General features: G+C 38.5%; 1 protein-coding gene across 5 annotated transcripts in view; it reads left to right on the top strand.

Annotated features, from left to right (window-relative positions):
- CHCHD3 (coiled-coil-helix-coiled-coil-helix domain containing 3) overlaps nt 1–18,454 on the top strand; it is a 281,233-nt gene that overhangs the window by 97,596 nt on the left and 165,183 nt on the right. For all 5 annotated transcript variants that reach the window (XM_023250578.2, XM_023250579.2, XM_019825818.3 and 2 more), the window contains exon 4: nt 6,707–6,824. In XM_023250578.2, coding sequence (XP_023106346.1) covers nt 6,707–6,824 — 118 coding nt within the window. The remainder of the gene's footprint in view (nt 1–6,706; nt 6,825–18,454) is intronic.

The following is an 18,454-nucleotide window of genomic DNA, read 5'->3' as shown; positions in this document are numbered from 1 at the left end:
TCCGTGTATGGCCACAAAGTGAGTGATGTAATAGAAACGAATTCCGGCAGAGGGGTTGACTCTTCAGGACATTTAAGAGCATAGCTTTGGAAATCCAATCAGGTTGTTCTCTGTCTCCCTCCCATGTGCTTTTCCACACCCCAGTCTTTCTCATGTAAAGAAGGGGGATGACAGTGCCTCCTTCATGGAGGATAATGAGGTTTACTGTACAAAAAATGGGTAGCCAAAGCTATCTTTAAAATGTCCTTCCCACTTTCTTGAAATCTTTAGGTTCTTTGGAATAAAATAATAAAGGCTGGTTTTTACATAGAAACTGAAATAGGTAGGACTAGATTATAGATAGCTATGAAAGCTGAATATATGAGTAGTTTATTTTTTTTCCACTTAAAAGGAAAAATATAATATTCATTATAGGAGATTTGGCTGGTTTTTAGAAATTCATTTTGCTGGTGTACTTAAGTCTCTCACCTGATGGAGAATATACTGAGAAAAAGAGCGAAGTTGCTAGGGCTTGAGGTATAAGGGCAGAGCTGACTGGTATTTGTTTCATTAAGCTTAGGCAAGCTATCCAATTACTTAATGCAAATAAGAAAAGTTTACACTAAACTCCTACTTCTTTGCTTAAAACTCTAGAGAATTTAAATGAGGAGAGATATGTATTTAAAAGAAGGAGATTTAAATGAAACTTAAATCAGGGGCTTAATGTAGAATAATATTAGACCAGGAGATCTGAAATAATAAGTGGGGAATGCCAGTAAATAAAAAGGGAATGTATTCTCCAAAATATTTGGTTTGGCTAGTTTTATCTTGAGATAATTCTTAAAGCTTTGGAAACCCAAGTTAATAATGCAAGACCTGTTTTATCTCATACCCTCTTTTCACCTAAGAGGGACCTTAAAAGTAAAGTGCTGCCTTCTGTGGTCCATGAGCACTTCACTCTTGTTTCCCTAGTGGAGTGTTTACCGAACCACCTGGCTTCTGGTGTGCAACTCCACCATTGGGCCCGTAGCATTCAGTGAGGTCCAGAAAACAGGCTCATCTCACTTGGTGCAAGATACGAGGAAAATCAGACGATCATACAGCCGTCTACCTTTCATAGACGGCCATTGAACAGAGTAGCTTGGTGGAATAATAATAATACAAGGGCCCCCGAGAGGAAGCTCAGAAAAGAATTGGGAGCTTCTGAGAATACAGGCAGTTTTTCTTTGCAAAGCAGTTGTAAAATGTTTTGAATGAATCAGTGAAAGAGGAAACTTAATTAGAAGAAAGTATTGGCTATAAATGAATTTCGTGGAGGAGAGATTTGGGGAAATTAGGAAGATTACAATATAGAAATTTTTAATCTGTTGCTTTTACTTCCGAAGTAAAAAGGAAACCTCATTTAGTGACACCATCTATCTGAAATCTGCCCTCCAAAAGAGTATGTCAGTAAGGAAAACTTGTAAAATTTTCTAAAATCCTTTTCTAAAATTGCAAAGGCCATTCATTTGAAATCCCCTTTCAAGCCTTGCACTGATTTTTATTGACAATTGTGTGTGTGTTTGTGTGTGTCTGTATGTTTTAAAAGCGTTCCCTCAGTGACCCTAAATATGCCAGCCATTGGTGTCTGAGACAGCAGTCACAGAGCTCTAAAGAAAATGCTTTCTCAGATGTTTCCTCTAAAACTCATTCTCCTTCCCGAGGTTCCTCAGTTAATATCCTTTAGATTTCAATTCACATTTTGGCTCCCATCCATATAGTTTCATAGCAACCTCACTTAAAAAAAAAACCAAAAAACCATCAGAGTTTAAGCTTCATGAGGATAAGGACTGTGTGTCTCTTGTGCTCACCATTTTGTTCTCAGTAATCACAATAGTGTCTGATACTCAGTAATTATGTATCGGATGAATTTGTGAATCCCATTTTTTCTTTTCTCTTTCTCTTTCTTTCTTTCTTTCTTTCTTTCTTTCTTTCTTTCTTTCTTTCTTTCTTTCTTTCTTTCTTTCTTTCTTTCTTTCTTTCTTTCTTTCTTTCTTTCTTTCTTTCTTTCTTTCTTTCTTTCTTTCTTTCTTTCTTTCTTTCTTAATTTTGAGAGAGAGGAAGAGAGAACCCATGCAAACAGGGGAGGAGGATGGGGGGGTAGAGAGAGAGACAAGGAAAATCCCAAGCAGGCTCCGAGCTGTTAGCTCTGAGCCTGACGTAGGGCCTGAACCCATGAACCATGAGACCATGACCTGAACTGCAGTCGAATTGGACTGAGCCACCCAGGCGCCCCTAGTACATGGTTTTTATTAAGTAGTGGGAAAGTCTAAGGATGACACAAGAAATAGAAGTGCCCACTGAGTGAAAATTTGGAAATGATACTTCTTAGTTTCATTTGTCCCCTACCACCACCTTTCTTAAGGGTTTGTACAGGATGAGGAATATTGTATTTAATGTATGATGTTTGTAAAACTTGTACCTGCAAGTGCCCTTAAGATGGTACAGTTCAACCTTCACATTTTAAAGCTGAGCCAACAGGTTTATTAGATTGTACAGATAGATTAGTTGCTGACAGGTAATAAGAATTTGTTCTGGCCCTACCACCAGACTTTCTGAAGATGCAGGTCTATTTGTAATGGTGAATAAAGGTGGCTAAGAATTTATTAAGAAGGGGAAATAATTTTCTTTTTAGTCACTTTGTGCCCATCTAGTCTCTCTGCAGCCAAGAGTCCAGCACAATTAGGTGCTGATATTCCAGAGGCTCTGAAGTATTGTGGAGTATAGAATTTCCATCTACAATAAAAGTATTGTAACGTCCTTCTGTTTTAGGGTATTTCGTGTAGTCTGGGATTATATCACACTTGTGACACTGGCAACCCGGTGGCTTGGCCCTTGTGGGTTCAGCTGGTCTCACCAGTTGTTTTGTAAATCCCTCAGTCTTCTATGTTCTGCAGCTGGTTTCTCTCCATCCCTCCCTCCCCCCGTTTCTTTCCTTCTTTTCTTTTCTTTCTCTTTCTTTCTTTCTTTCTTTCTTTCTTTCTTTCTTTCTTTCTTTTCTTTCTTTCTCTCTCTCTCTCTCTCTTTCTTTCTTTCTTTGTGGTTGGAAACATGCTACTCATTCATTCTTGCATGCATACATTCAACAAGTATTTGTTGAGCACTTACTCTGTGGCAGGCACTGGTAAAAGCACCGGGAATATAGCAGTGAACAAAAACAGACCACCTTCTTGGCCTTACAGAACTTATAGGCAAGTGGGGAGGAAACAAAGGAGCAGGTGAAGGGATAGGGCTGCAAGGGCATTGTCATTTTCAATTTTGGAAGTTCTTGAAGGTCGTAACAATAAAGCAGAACTTCTTATTGGTGAAAACTTGGAAACAAAGATGGAGAAGACCAAGCTATGTATAGTCATGGTATATTTAGTGAACTTGGAGATTTTCTTCTTCTTTTCAGAATACTATTGCTTTCTCTGTGTTCCTGACCCCATAGTGAGTACTGTTACTAATACTGCTACTTACCCTAATAGTGGTGAGTGCTTATTGTATTACAGGCATCATGCTAAGTGCTTTGTGTATGTAGAACCCTTTAAGGTAGGTATTACACCAGTTCATTTTACTCATGAGAATAACAAGACCCAGGGAGGTTGGCTCAAGCATTGACTCGGCTAGTAAATGCTAGAGCCTTGTTCTGGACCCAGGACTCCCAACTCCAAAGTCTGTGCCTCTGTACCAAATATTACAAACTGATAACCTTTATTTTTATTATAACATTGAAGTTGTGTATATGTTTTTGCTTTTTTTTTTTTTAAGTTTATTTTGAGAGAGACAGTGAGTGGGGGGAGAGACAGGAGAAGGAGAATCCCAAGTAGGTTCTGTGCTGTCAGCTCAGAGCCCAATGTGGGACTCGATCCCATGAACCATGAGATTCATGAACCAAAATCAACAGTTGGACACTTAACTGACTGAGCCACCTGGGCACCCCAAACATAGTAGTTTGCTTCTTTTTCATTACCTTGTCAAAACTTTTAAGCTTGAGCCCCTTTTAATTACATTTGTAGTTAAAATTGGTATATGTGAGTAAACTAAATTTTAAAAAGTAGGCAGTTATTATTAAATAAATACTACTTTAAAATATGATATATACCACATGTGGTAGAAGATAGAAAATCTAGTTGTACAGAATTCATTTTATGTTAATGAACTAATAATGTAATTTTTGTAATAGTTGTATATATGTATGTAAAGTCCCTAGCACAGTGCTCGGCATATAGTAAGTGATCTATACATGATGGTGATTTTTATTATTTTTAGTTTCCACCTGACTTGTAACATAGGTAATATCTTTTACATGCAGGTGCCATGCCATTAAATGCTTTATTTAACTGCACCATCTTGTTACTTTATATGGTAACCTCAGCAGTGACCAGCACACTAGCTTGATGAGGACCACTTCATTTTTGATGTTCTCCTTTTATATATAGGGCCTCCAGGATTTATGTGAGTAGAAGTATATTTTGCTAGTTGAGGGCTGTGGCTCTTGGTTTAGTAAGCATTAGAATCACCTGGAGGGCTTATTAAAAGGCAGTTTGGAGACACTACCCCCAGACTTTCTAATTCAGTAGATGTGAGTGGTGTCCAAGTATTTGCATTTCTCACAATTTCCCATGGATGCTGCCACTGCTGCTCATTTATGGATACTTTTGGAACTGCTGCTTGGAAGTGACAAGACTTCGCATTATTGGTGTTCTTTTTCGATTATGCAGGTCCACTGAGTTACTGTATTGGTATCATTGATGTTGCTGAACTCACTGTGAAATAGTATGGAGAAATTTGATTTGTGTCAGTGTAATTGTACTTACTGTTTCAGGAGAAGTTCCTAATTTTTTTTTAATGTTTATTTATTTATTTTTTAAGTGAGAGAGAGAGAGCACAAGTGGGGGAAGGAGCAGAGAGAGAGGGAGACACAGAATCCGAAGCAGGCTCCAGGCTCCAAGCTTTCAGCTCAGAGCCCGAGGTGAGGCTTGAACCCACAAATTGTGAGATCATGACCTGAGCCAAACTTGGACGCTTAACCAACTGAGCCACCCAGGCATCCCTTAAGGAAAAGTTTCTAGAGGCTACTTTTGCATTAGAGATTTTCAAAGTGTAGGTTTTAATGTGTTTCTGTTATTCGTCTTTATTCAAGACCTAAAAACACACAGGTTTAATTTTTTTGGAATATATTTTACAAGGTAATTTCTAATTATATTTTTAATTATAATTGATTATAATCAAGTTTGTTTATAATTGATTTCTGAGAATTTCAGAGTATCTGGATGATGTGGGAGTTTAAAAATAGTAGCAAAGATTTTTATTTTCTTTAGTTCTTTTCAAAAATCATTTTAAGACTAAATTTGATAGAGTAGTATTGAATTCAATTTGGTGCTCATCATTCCCACTCACAAAGTAGATTTCATTCAGAATTTCACTTATACCAACATAACAATTTTACCTTTTCTTTTTAAAGCAGTGCTTGTACCTTTAGGGATATGATGATATGCAGGGGTTATTCTCTCAAAGAAGAAAAGGCAATCAGAAAGTCTTTGTTCATGAGATTAGACTGAAATATCTTCTCATTCACTGATTACTGAATACCTTTATGTGCCAGGCATTATGGTGGAAATAGGTACCAAAGTAATTTATCTTTTTCATGCACAATGAGGGGTTTTAGTGGATGGTAACTGACTATGATGTAATTGTGTGATGAGGTTACTGATAAACCCAGTGTTGTCGGATGCTTCATTAACACAATCAGTATTCTGTACAGATCTTAGAGGGTGAAGTTCTGCTTTCTTATTTTGCTAGACTTATTTCTTATTTTGTGTCCATAGTGTTACATTTAGTTTGGAGCTAAGGGACAAATTGGAGTCCTTCCGGAAGTGAGGACCTCTGCTGTTGAAAGGTCTTGCCATTTTTGCATATGAGGATCCTTGGAAAATGGGAGTAATTCATCTGGAGGGAAGACATCTTAATTATGTTTTTAGTTCCCTGCTGTAATGTAAGATCCATGAGGACAGGGACCCATCCTTCTTGTTCAGCACTGTGTCATCATGCTTCTTTCCATGGCTGGTGTGTATTCAACAAACAGTTGAATGAGTCAGTTTTGAGGGGAAGATGATGGTTACTTTCAAATATTTGTCTTGTAGATGGCCTGTTAATTAGACTTACTGCCTATATTCCAGAGGACAAAGGAGGCAGGCACCAGGGATGGAATTTTTAGGTGGGCACATTTCAGTTTTACATAGGAAGAACTTTGTAAAACTAGTTTAATAGTCCTATCAATTAATTAACTTTTTCCGGGATTTGAATTCTGCTATTTTAAATGTTTGGGTAGGGGCTGCATGGGGGCTTAATAGAAAATATATGCACTTTTTTTTTTTAATATTTATTTTTGAGAGACAGATAGAGAGAGAGAGTGAGTGAGGGAGGGGCAGAGAGAGATGGAGACCTAGAATCCGAAGCAGGCTCCAGGCTCTGAGTTGTCAGCACAGAACCCGACGTGGGGCTCGAACCTACAAACCATGGGATCATGATCTGAGCCGAAGTCAGATGCTTATTAACTGAGCCACTCAGGCGCCCCAGAAAATATACGTGCTTTTAATAAATTATAGGCCAGAGTGATTTTTGGCTGCTTCTCTATTAAAGTATTTTGTTAACTAATAAGCAGTAAAATAGTTTTTCCTAAGTTAGTCCTTTCCTGTCTTTTCAGACTTAAGCAAAGCAAAGAACTGGACCGAGAGAGGGCTTTTGCCAATGAGCAGTTAACCAGAGCTATTCTTCGAGAAAGGATATCAAGTGAAGAAGAACGAGCCAAGGCAAAGCACCTGGTGAGTATTAAAGATTTAGTAGAAATGTCTTGTCTACAAGGAAATCTCTGATGTTCGGGAAAAGCTAAGTACTTCTGGCCAGCTTTCAGTGTTGACAAAATGCATGTTCTCTTTCCTTAGATTTTTTTTTTCTGTTTTTTTTTTTTGTTTGTTTGTTTTGTTTTTTTTCCTCTTACAAGTTGTTGACAATTTGCTAAGATTAACCTTGAAGGACTTTTTAAGGCAGGTAACTTGAGAATTATTGCAGTGATGATCAACACTGAGACACTGGCACATGCATCTTCCCTGAAGGGATATTGCTTGTTTGCTCTGCTTGCCTCCCTCCCCACCCCCACCCCTTCCCCTTGATTTTGATTTCATTGTCTTTGAAACCTCTGGGGCAAGCAGCCTATCTTGTTTCTATCCCTGCTTGCAACCACCAGATGTTAGTCTGGGAAGTCTCCAGCAAAGGTGAGTAAGTTTTGATCAATCACTTTCTGGGCTTTAGAAAGGGAAAGATGCATAGCCAAGGCTTTGGGGAACTATATTTTTAAAGAAAAGGGATACTTTTTTAAAAAGAAACATTTTGAAACAGTTTAAGAGGAAAGATTATATAAACGTTTAAAATTGATTATTAATAGGGGAAAATTTTAACGGCACCCATAAATCTGTCTGTCATTCTTACATAACTGTGATTTACACTGGGGTGTGTTTCCTCTAGACAATTTTTTTTTAAGAGAGGGGTTGGAGAGAGGGGCAGAGAGAGAGAGAGGAAGAGAATCTTAAGCAGGCTCCGTGCTCAGCACAGGGCCTGACCCGGGGCTCCATCTCACAACCCTGAGATCATGACCTGAGCTGAAATGAAGTCAGACACTTAAGCAATGGAGCCACCCAGGCACCTCTAGACAATGTTGATTCTTAGATCAATTACATACTTTAAGAATTTGTGTATACATAAGAATATATAAGAATTTGTAGGGGCGCCTGGGTGGCGCAGTCGGTTAAGCGTCCGACTTCAGCCAGGTCACCATCTTGCGGTCCGTGGGTTCGTGCCCCGCGTCAGGCTCTGGGCTGATGGCTCAGAGCCTGGAGCCTGTTTCCGATTCTGTGTCTCCCTCTCTCTCTGCCCCTCCCCCGTTCATGCTCTGTCTCTCTCTGTCCCACAAATAAATAAACGTTGAAAAAAAAAAATTAAAAAAAAAAAGAATTTGTATAATGCTGTATACAGCATTTACCATCATGAACGTTTTCTTATGTCAGTGAATGTTCTTGTGATATGTACTTTTGGATGGCTAAATAACATCCTGTCTTCTCTGTGCGACATAACTTATCAAAGGATTTTCCATTGTTAGGGAAAAATGGGGCTGCTCTGGTTGAAGTTTGGTGTCCCGACAGCTTACTGCCCACTTCAGTCTTCCTAGAAACCCACATGTAACTTCTCAGGACCACTAGTGTTCATTGGAGTACAGTTGGGAAATCAGTGGAGAAGTAAAATGAGACTATATATTGGAGAACTTTGATTGCAGAACTGAAGGGGATGTCCCTTGTTCAGCAGGCCATTGAGAATTGTTGAAAAATTGTTAAGAAAAGGGTCACTTTGTGTTCTCTCGTATTTTTTCCCTTGGTCCTTTCTTTGAGAGGCCAACTGCTATGACCACATGCCATTAGAGAAAATAAAAGGAAGCCGATGTGTAATGAATCCATTTCTCTAAAGACTAACCCAGGGTCCAGGCTAAATGGGTAGACAGTGAAGCCAGAACAGAAGTGATGGCCTAAGAAAGAAATGTCCAGGGTCAGACTGTTTTGTAGGTCTCTTCTTTCTTGATTCTGGGGTTATAGGGTATAGATAACTTCCAGATTTTGGCACCTATCATAATATTAGCCAAAACAGAGCCCTCACAGCACTTAGGGACTAAAAGTGGAATTTATGCAATAGGATTATAGTTGATCTGTCCTGGCTTGAGTGTTCTTAGAGATTTGAGTGGTAGTTCGTGGCCACAGCAACATGGCTGCCCATAGCAATTTAGCTACCTGATACGAGGTTAACCCCCCTGTATTGTTGTTATTCATTTTAGAAGGCATGCATATTCATTGGATAAAAGTCAGAAAGTAAATAGAAAAATATTGAGATCACTTGGATTAACACTATCCAGAGACAATTACTGTTAATATTCTGGTTTATTATTTTTGTATTCCTTTCCACATTCCACTAAGTCTGTATAAAACATTTATATTAATATATTTATATGTAGTTCCCCAAGCATAGGTGATGGCATACATAGTCTCATATAACTCTTACAGTAACCTGCACATTAAAACAATTTAGACTATATGTAAAGATCATTCTGTATTCATAAATATGTATTTGTGTGATCACTTTTAATGATTGATGACTGCATTTCACAGCATTTTCTTCTAATAAGATAATACAGGGACATTATAGAAAATTTGGAAAATGTACAAATTACTAAGGAACTGTCTGTCTCATACTCGTTAGGATGGCTGCTATCAAAAAAACCTACAATAACAAGTATTGGCAAGGATGTTGTGGGAATGTAAAATGATATAGCCACTATGGAAAACATTATGGCAGTTACTCAAAAAATTAAAAATAGAATTACCATATGATTCAGCCATCCCACATCTGGGTATTTATCTAAAAGATTTGAAAGCAGGGTCTCAAAGAGATATTTGTACATAGCAACATTATTCATAACAGGCAAAAAGTGAAACAACCCAAGTGTATATGAGTAGATGAATGCATAAACAAAATGTGGTATGGACTTACAGTGGCATGTTATTCAGCTTTAAAAAGGAAGGAAATTCTGACACAGTGCAACATAGATGAACCTTGAGGATATTATGGTGAGTGAAATAATCCAGTCACAAAAAGACAAATACTGTGCGACTCCACTTACATGAAGTGTCCAGAGGAGTCAGATCTATAGAGAGAAATTCTGGAAGGGTGGTTGTCCTGGGTTGTGGGGAGGGAGAAATGGAGCACTTTTTCATGGGTATGGAGTTTCCGTTTTGCAAGATGAAAACAGTTCTGGAGATTGGTTGAATAACAATGTTAATGTCCTTTTCCTGAACTCTTCACTTCTAAATGGTTAAGAGGGCAGATTTTATGTTATGTGTATATTACCACAAATAAAGATTTAAAAAGATTCTAAAGAAAATACACATCACTGCACGTGTAATATTTAGAGGGTATAAAGTTTATTCTTCCTTTTCCCCCATACGTCTACAGTCGAGGTTTCTAGATTCTACAATCTAGCAACTTATAAAACAGAATTTAAGTGATTTAAGTCTAATGTTGTCCTTTAGTACTTTGATTCTCAGCTGGAGAAGTAGGCATCCCCAACACCCGTTATTCCTGTGAGAGTCACTTCGAGAATGTTAGCATGTTTCTGCTGTGAGTGCTGGGCCCCAGTTGCGGCCATTCTTAACCCTAACATGTGAGACTCGTGGAATGGTGATCAAACAATGATTTTGTTTCTCTTTATTTAGAGCCCAGATGTTGCAGCCAGTAAGAAAGTAAAGGTTGGGTTTCACATGTTTGAAGGAATTGGAAAGCTGTCTTTCAGGAGAGCTAGGAAAAAAGAAACAAAACTGATGTGATATTGGTACTGTGAAATAAAACGAACGCCTTCCCCAGTCCCCGTTTTCCTCCACCCGCTGACAGTTGACATTTAGATTGCTGTCTCCGTCCAGGCTTCTCTTCCCACAGTTGTAGCAGCTGGCTTTACTGAAGCTCTTTGAAGGGCAAAGACGGTAGTCCTGTTGTTGAAGTTTTAAAATCGGATCAGATCAGACTTTGCCTTTAGGAAGAAATGCTTTAACTGGAGAAGCGGTTCAGTGCTGCTCTAGATCCGAGAAGTCCATACTAGCCCCTCACTCTCCTTCTCACTGACTGGTACTGATCTCTTAGCTGATTTTTACCCAGAAGTTTTAGAGAGGCAGTTCACTGATAGGAATGAGTGTTTCTTAAGTGCAGGGAAGCCCCTCCATAAAGAATGAAGATTAAATAAAAGGACAGCACCAGGCAACCTGTAAAGTTCAACTTGACATTCTGTGTATCTTTAAGACCTTGTACGTATATAAATCTAATATTTTCTGTGTCATTAGATTTTTTTAAAAAAATTAAAGAGTAGGGAGTTGTGTCTTTTTTAACTTTGGAATTACATTTAATTTCTTTTTAAAATGTGAATTAAAATTTTGGTTTACTCTTTTTTCTGTCTTATTAAATTTTGTTGACTTAACATTAGTCATTTTTTGTTACCACACAGAACTATGCAGTATTTTCTTTTTTCTTTTCTTAACCTAAACTTTAAAAGAGTCCACAGTTTACTTAAGGAAATAGTCAAATAAATATACCTCTAATTATGCAGTAGTGTTCTTCACCCATTGGATGGATGTTTTAGTGAGTGCTTACTGTGTGAAAAACACTGGGCTAGATACATACCAAGTGTATATAAATGAAAAAGACAAAATCTTATTCTTAAGAAATTCACAGTATAGTGAGGGAGACTGATACATTAAAAATAATGGTAAGAAGCACTAACTCTGTTAGCCATGCTACTTACATTCTTGAGAGAATTCTGACTTTTGTGAAAGCAGGGACTTTTAACTCATTGCCACATGTGCATTCGTTTGTTCAACACACATTGAGTGCCTAATATATAAGTGCCTAGCAAAGGGGAATTAGTCAATTAATACTTGTTGGTTGATTAAAGGAAGAATTGAATCTACTCAAGCCCTGAAAATGAGAGAGGGCGTGGGAAAGAATAGAAAAGACTTCTTAGGGAAGTGGTGCCTGAGCTGTGTGTTGAGGAATGAGCAGGGATCGTGCATATGGTTGAGGAGTAGGGATGCTTTCATGTTGCAGGTGAGAGCATGGAGGCGTGGGGCCAGTGATATACCGCAGGGAGTTGCCGAGCGGGAAGTCCAGGGCAGGGAGTGTTGAGTGATGAGACAAGAGGTTGGCGGGGCTAAGATCATGAGTTCTGTGTATGCGATCCAGGGAACCCTGCACCATATACACATAAGGGGAGAAATGAAATGGTAAGGTAGGCATTTTGATACCTTAACCTAGTGAAGTGGGCAGGACAGAGTAGAGGAGGAAGTAAGTGGAAAGAGACAAGTTCAAAGTCTTCATTAATCCTGTTTGAGGGCGGGTGGTGCTGGAATTTGGACAGTGCTAGTGGGGATGGAGAGAAAAGAGGACAAGTAAGAGATATTTAGATGATAGTACTTAGAAGATTTTAGATTTGAACAGTTGAAAGAAATGGCAGGGGTGACTCCAAGGTTTCTGTTATTAGAAATCTTATTTTAAATAGAAAAAGTAGCTATCAATGAAAAACATTCTTGGTTAAGTGCATATTGTGCAGTGTGACTTCTGTGTGGAATTGGGGAGGATTCTGGACTCAGATACTGCACTAATTATTTTGTTTGACTCTAGATGAGATCATTAGTCAGATTTGGTCCCTTTCTGCACTTCCCTCTTTCGCAAATTTATTGAACACCTACAATGTGTTACACACTGTTAGTTGCTGGGGATGCAAAGATGAATTATATATATCTGCTTACTTTTCTTTGAAGACTCTCCTACAAGGTGTAGGGTTTGTGGGAGGGTCATTCTTCAACTCTTCTACTTATGTCATATTTCTTTGAATCTGTAAAACCTTGTAGTGTTTAGAAAAAATAACACTAAAAAAATGGGGTAGGTGAATGCATAAATTTAGTTTTTCTAAATTTAAGTGACTGTTTCACCAAAATGTCACTTTTTATCCCCAGTTTCCTTTTTGTCTGAAATGCACCAGTGAAGCAATCAAGAAGAAGAATTGATTAATTTTGTGCTGTGTGCTTTTCAGTTCTATGTTTTGTTTGTGCTTCAAACTGTGACAGTTGAAATTTCATGGTCAAAGAGAAAAAGGTTTTGAAATTTGGGGTATGGAGGAAAATGACTAAATTAAAAGAAGTAGATAAGAATACCAACGCTGCCCAAATATAAGTGAGGTTCTGCCCAAGGCCAGAGGATGCAGCTGGGATTGTCATTTTGAAATGATCAAAATGATCAGCATGGCTCTTGCTCAAATTCTCTGTAGAAGAACAGTAAGGCTGATCACTCAGGGCTTTTAGTGTCGTTAAGATTAACCAGGTGAGCCACCTTGCCGTGTTGCAGCAGCTTTCCTGGGTTCTTGGGCTCTTAAATATACTTTAAAAAAAACTGTTGCAGTTTTTTGGGTGCAATTTAGCGCTTTGATTATAATCTCTATTGATGTGTTCCCTCTGGTTATATATACTGTGTGCTGGTTTTCTTGCAAAAGACGCCAAGCCCAAAATGTTTTGACATGCGTGGCGTATTAATTTGCTTTCAATGCCAAAAATGAAGTTAATGATTTTGAGCTTTTGCTTTTGAAGACGATTTAAATATAGAATTTCTACTTGATGTTTGAGGGATCTAAGCCATGTCGGTAGAAGATATTTTCCTCAGCCTTATTGGTAAGAATGGGACCAGGGATCCATCTACAAGTCTCAGTTACTCTCCTAACAGGAAGTTTAAAGGGCATTATCCCTCAAGACTGGTGGAGCCAAGGTGCACTGCACACATTTGCCTCCTGTGTGTTTGGAATCAGCAGGCCATTATCGTTGCCAGGACAAAGCATGCGGATGCCATCTCCCTTTGTTCTTTGTTACCATATGGTCCTTACTTTCTGTGTGTAAAGCAGCATTATTATTGTCAGCGGGAGTGCACAGAGCCCTGTGAAGAGATTGTTCGTGAAATATCCCATGGAAAGGTAGGGCAGCTTCAGGTGTGTTTATTTGCTCCTGCGGTGGAAAAGGAGAAAGACGTTTTGTCTCAGTTTGCCAGCCTAGCCTTATGTTAAGAGCCCAGAGAGAGAATAGGACCGTTATTACAGATTTCAGTGTTAACTTACGTACTGAAAGCTTAACCAGATGAATATACTTCTCAAATGTACATAGTCAAACCCTGTCCTCATCCAGCTTTACGGGAATACCTGGGATCTCAGCATTACCAAGTAGCCTTAGAGAGGCATGCATGCTCAGCAGATACCGTGGGGCCTGGAGCAGAGAATGGCTGAGTGTTCTTCGCACAGTGGAGATTAAATCTCACTGTCAGGGACGGCGAGGCTGTCCAGTGGACACATTGTACAGGTGACCACAGTTTGCTCGTGTTGCTTTTGTCCGAGGAACTACCTGTGTGACCTTGTTGACAAAGTGATTAGAGAAGAAATAGCACAGTTGAGAATAATGCTGTTGATGTTCTTGCTTACAACTAGTTGTATTAAAAGACCACCGTGAGGAGCAACTCTGCTTAGAATGTGCTGTCATATTTCCATTCGAAACGTCCTGAAAAAAGTGCGTCAAGTTGCTTGCAAGCTGGCTGGCTGAGGGCAGCTCGTGTCGAGTGGTATCCTATGTGGTGGCCCTGCTGTAAATAGCTTATTGACGTCCCATCAGGTGGGTCATTATGGGTGTCAAGGTGAGGTATGGAGAGCACTGAGTAAAAATCCATAGGTAACTAAGGTGCAAAGGGCTGGTTATGATTCCATCTCTTTATAATGATCTGGCATTTATGGTTAACTTATTTGCTTCACTGCCTGGTCTGAAATGAACTGTCATTAGGGCCTTGGAATTTTATCGAACTGACATCATAATCTCATTTCTTGCTGAAGAGGCTAAGAAATACGGCCCTCGGTGTGAGGTTTAACCTTTAACAAATTAAAAGTTTAACATTAAGTATAACGAAGTCTGTCAGTCCTTACAAATCCCAAGTAAGATTTTTGCACATTATGTTGTGAATGAGACTGTAAGACAAATGTGCTCCTTTTTGTTTACCAACAGTCTTTTCAGTTTGTCTTCATGGCAAGTCCCAAAGCTGCCAGTTCTGATGTCGGTTTTGGAGAATTGCTTTCAACCCATTGTGAGCAGACCTGTGACTTAGTGAATTCAACAGTGAATCGAATAGCAGTGATGCTTACTCTGTGACATACGGTGTGCAGTGAGATCTGCTTCATTTTTGGGTTTTGGACATTGAAATTTTCACAATGTTACGCATTCTCGAACCACTCTATATTTATTTCTTTTATGTATCCCTGATTTTATTGCTTAGATGTGATTCCTAAATGGGACTGAATTATGTTCTTTCTGAGTTTCTTGATGTTTTAAACTATGCCCTGCTTTTGGGTGTGGGAAGGTTTATTTCCACGTAGCCTGGGGTTATTCCGTTAACCAGAAAGACATTCAACATTTTGTTCCAATGTGACTCTCTCCACTCTTTTCTTTACTAACTATATTTTAAGGATGACTTCTCCTGAAAATACCGAGGGGCAGAATTACCAAATGAAGTAAGGCCTCCATTCTCCAGAGAGCGGGAATCTGTTTACAAACCTGCAGTATTTATTACATACCTCATTTAGCCCATTCATCATTTTAATAGAAAAATGAGTCATTTTAGATGATTCTGAAATAATTCGAGGTAAGCTACATAGCCCTGGGCAGAATATGATTTACTCAGACGGCACCAGGCTATTTTCAAGAAAATGTAATGGAATGATCAGCACCAATAATTCATGATTACTTGTGGCAAACTCATCAGATGTTTTCATTGTCATAGAAATTTGTTGATGAGATTAAAAGTTTAGAGGAGTTTTCTAGCTAACTTCTCATTTGCCCATCTTTTATGATAAATGACTACAAAGTTACATACTTAACTCTGTGTTTAAATATCTTCTGCCTGTTTAAAACACTGACTATAAATTTAATTCTAGATTGTGTTTGGTATTCTCTTGAGACACCGGTCAGTGTCTCAGGGCTAGTTTTATTGGCGATTACAGACCTATTTGTATACATTTTCTGCTTGCGCACTAAATATAATCCTTTAACGTTTCTTTAGGCTGATTCTCAGAAACGTAGCTAACTAAATGCCTGGAACTATAGCTCCAAACCCAAAACACTTGGAAACCCACAGAACGTTTCTAGGTAGTGCTGTATCCCTCATGAGTTTTGTTGATAACCAGCATCACAATGAAAATAGTTGATAACTTGTTTTTAGCGCTTTTCATTTAACCAAGAGTTTCCAAGTCCAGTGTCTTATTTGGTGTTGATAATTGGTTGAAATGGGCAGGACTTCTATCATTCCTGTTACAAATGATAAGAGAACTGTTCAAAGAGACTGTCAACTTAAAGGTTGCACAGGGAGTGAGCTGCAAATTAGGTCCCCACTGCCTGGGTGATCTTAGTTGGGGCACAATTGAGCAAATTTTGTTATTATCGAGTTTTTAACCTATAGTGCTTTTACCAACAATATTTGAAAGAGTAAGGGGACTTTTAGGGCTAGGTGAATGGACAAAGGAGAAATTACTGGAGGCATAAAAAAGACATGAAAACGTCATACATATGGTGAGTACATGCAGGAAGTAAAAATACCACAGCATGATGGGCATACTATACTCATGGAGAAGGAACATGAAGGCAGGCAGCCCTGGCCACTCTAGCAGGCCTTGTGTGGTATTGCTTAATGAAATAATGTATTCATTATTGCAACACTACCAGAGATTAAGAATAATCTATTTAAGGACAAGGAATGGGCGAATGCATATTAGAACTAAAGTTTCCTTCTAAGTTATTTTGAATTGAAAAGTTTCTGCCTGTCAGGTTATAAATTGCAGTATTCCAAAAAAATTTCTCACCTGTGAATGTCAACAGTGCAAAGGATACTGGTTAAATGAAATATTATTGTATATTTTCATAAAGTTATTTTCAAGTGTACTTGTTAAAAAATGTTTGCTCTATTATGTTGTATTTTGAGAGAGGTGATTGATATGGATAGAAAAGGACCAGGTTTGTAGCAATTATCCATTTCCTTGCCCTCAGAAGATCACCAATATATAAAGGAAGAAACTTTCTTTTTTTGTGTGCAAGGTAAACTATTTGCAGGGGAGGTAAGAGATGAATTGATTATTTTTCTACTTTGGACAATGAAGATGTGTTAATGTAGCAGGATTCTTGTTGAGAATAGAGATAGGCTTGCTGCAGATTTTTTTTAATGTTTATTTATTTATTTTGAGGGAGGGAGAGAGAGAGAGGGAGGGAGGGAGAGAGAGAGGGAAGGAGGGAGGGAGGAAGGAAGGGAGAAAGAATGAATCCCAAGCAGCGTCTGTGCTATCAGCACAGAGCCCGACGTGGGGCTTGTGCCCACGAACCATGAGTTCATGACCTGAGATGAAATCATGGGTTGGATGCCCAACTGACTGAGCCCCCCAGGTACCCCTAGATTATATTTAAGATTAAATGTAATATATTCACAATAATATATGTATGTATTCACAGTAATATATGTCCACTTTACTCCTGCAGTGGATTTAGTGAATTGCATGTTTTATGTTTTACTGAACTTTATGAGAAATTTAAAGTGAAGGTATTCCACAGGTTTTCCCTGTAAAAGTCAGACTCTGAATAGAGTTGAAAGAAACTATGTCATTGACCATTTTGGAGATTTGTAAAATTAAAAAACCAAAAAAGAAGGAAACAAATTGGGGATGTAGTTACATAACCATTAATGCAGTTTTCAACTTAATTAATGATCCCAAGAATATTTCTTGTTCACAGCAGGTTAATTAATGTAATAGAAAAATTAGTCTTTTTCCTAAAAGTAGGCTTTTCCCTCACAGCTATGGTAGAAGGACAGGAAAGAGCCAGTAACTGATTTTTACTGTGTGTTGTAAAATTAAAACTTGAACATAAGCAGAGCTAGATGATGTTCTTGCATGTAGGTGTGTATACTTTGTGTTGCACACGGTAAAGGTATTTTGTAGAGACTACAAGAAATTTTAATTTCAAAATTATTTTCTTAAATTTTTTATTTAAAATTTTTAAGTTTCAGAAATTTCCTAAGAACAAAGAACTTTACTCAGATCCATCTAGCACACATGGGTTACCATTCTGTCTCTTTCTATGCGTGCCCGCACACATACACATTCCTTCTCCGAACCATTTAGCATGGGTTGCATACGTCATGCCATTTTGCCCCTTAACACTTCCGCCCTTTAAAAATTAGCGTGTTTCTTTGGGTGCCTGGGTGGCTCAGCTGGTTAAGTGTCTGACTTTTGCTCCAGTCATTATCCCGCTGGTCATGGGTTCGAGCCCCACGTCGGGCTCTGTGCTGACAGCTCGGAGCCTGGAGCCTGCTTTGGATTCTGTGTTTCTCTCTCTGCCCCTCCCCTACTTGCACTGTCTCTCCTTCAAAAATAAATTATTTTTATGTATTGTTTCTTACATAACCAAGAACAGTTGTCAAAATCAGGACATCTAGCATTAATGCAGTAGTTTAATCTTAAAAAAAATTTTTTTTTAAACGTTTATTCATTTTTGAGAGACAAAGACAGAGCACAAATGGGGGTGGGGAGGAGAGAGAGGGAGACATAATCCACAGCAAGTTCCAGGCTCTGAGCTGTCAGCATGGAGCCTGAGGCAGTGCTCGAACTTAACAAACTGTTGAGATCATGACCTGAGCCAAAGTAGAACACTTAACTAACTGAACCACCTAGAGGCCCCTTCAGTAGTTTACTCTTTAATCCAGATGCCAATAGTGTTCATAGTAATGTTTCCTCCTGGAACAGGATACA

The sequence above is a fragment of the Felis catus genome, chromosome A2, assembly GCF_018350175.1.
Source record: "Felis catus isolate Fca126 chromosome A2, F.catus_Fca126_mat1.0, whole genome shotgun sequence".
NCBI lineage: Eukaryota > Metazoa > Chordata > Mammalia > Carnivora > Felidae > Felis > Felis catus.
Note: the sequence above shows the minus strand (reverse complement) of the source record. Positions and strands in the feature narration are given on the sequence as shown.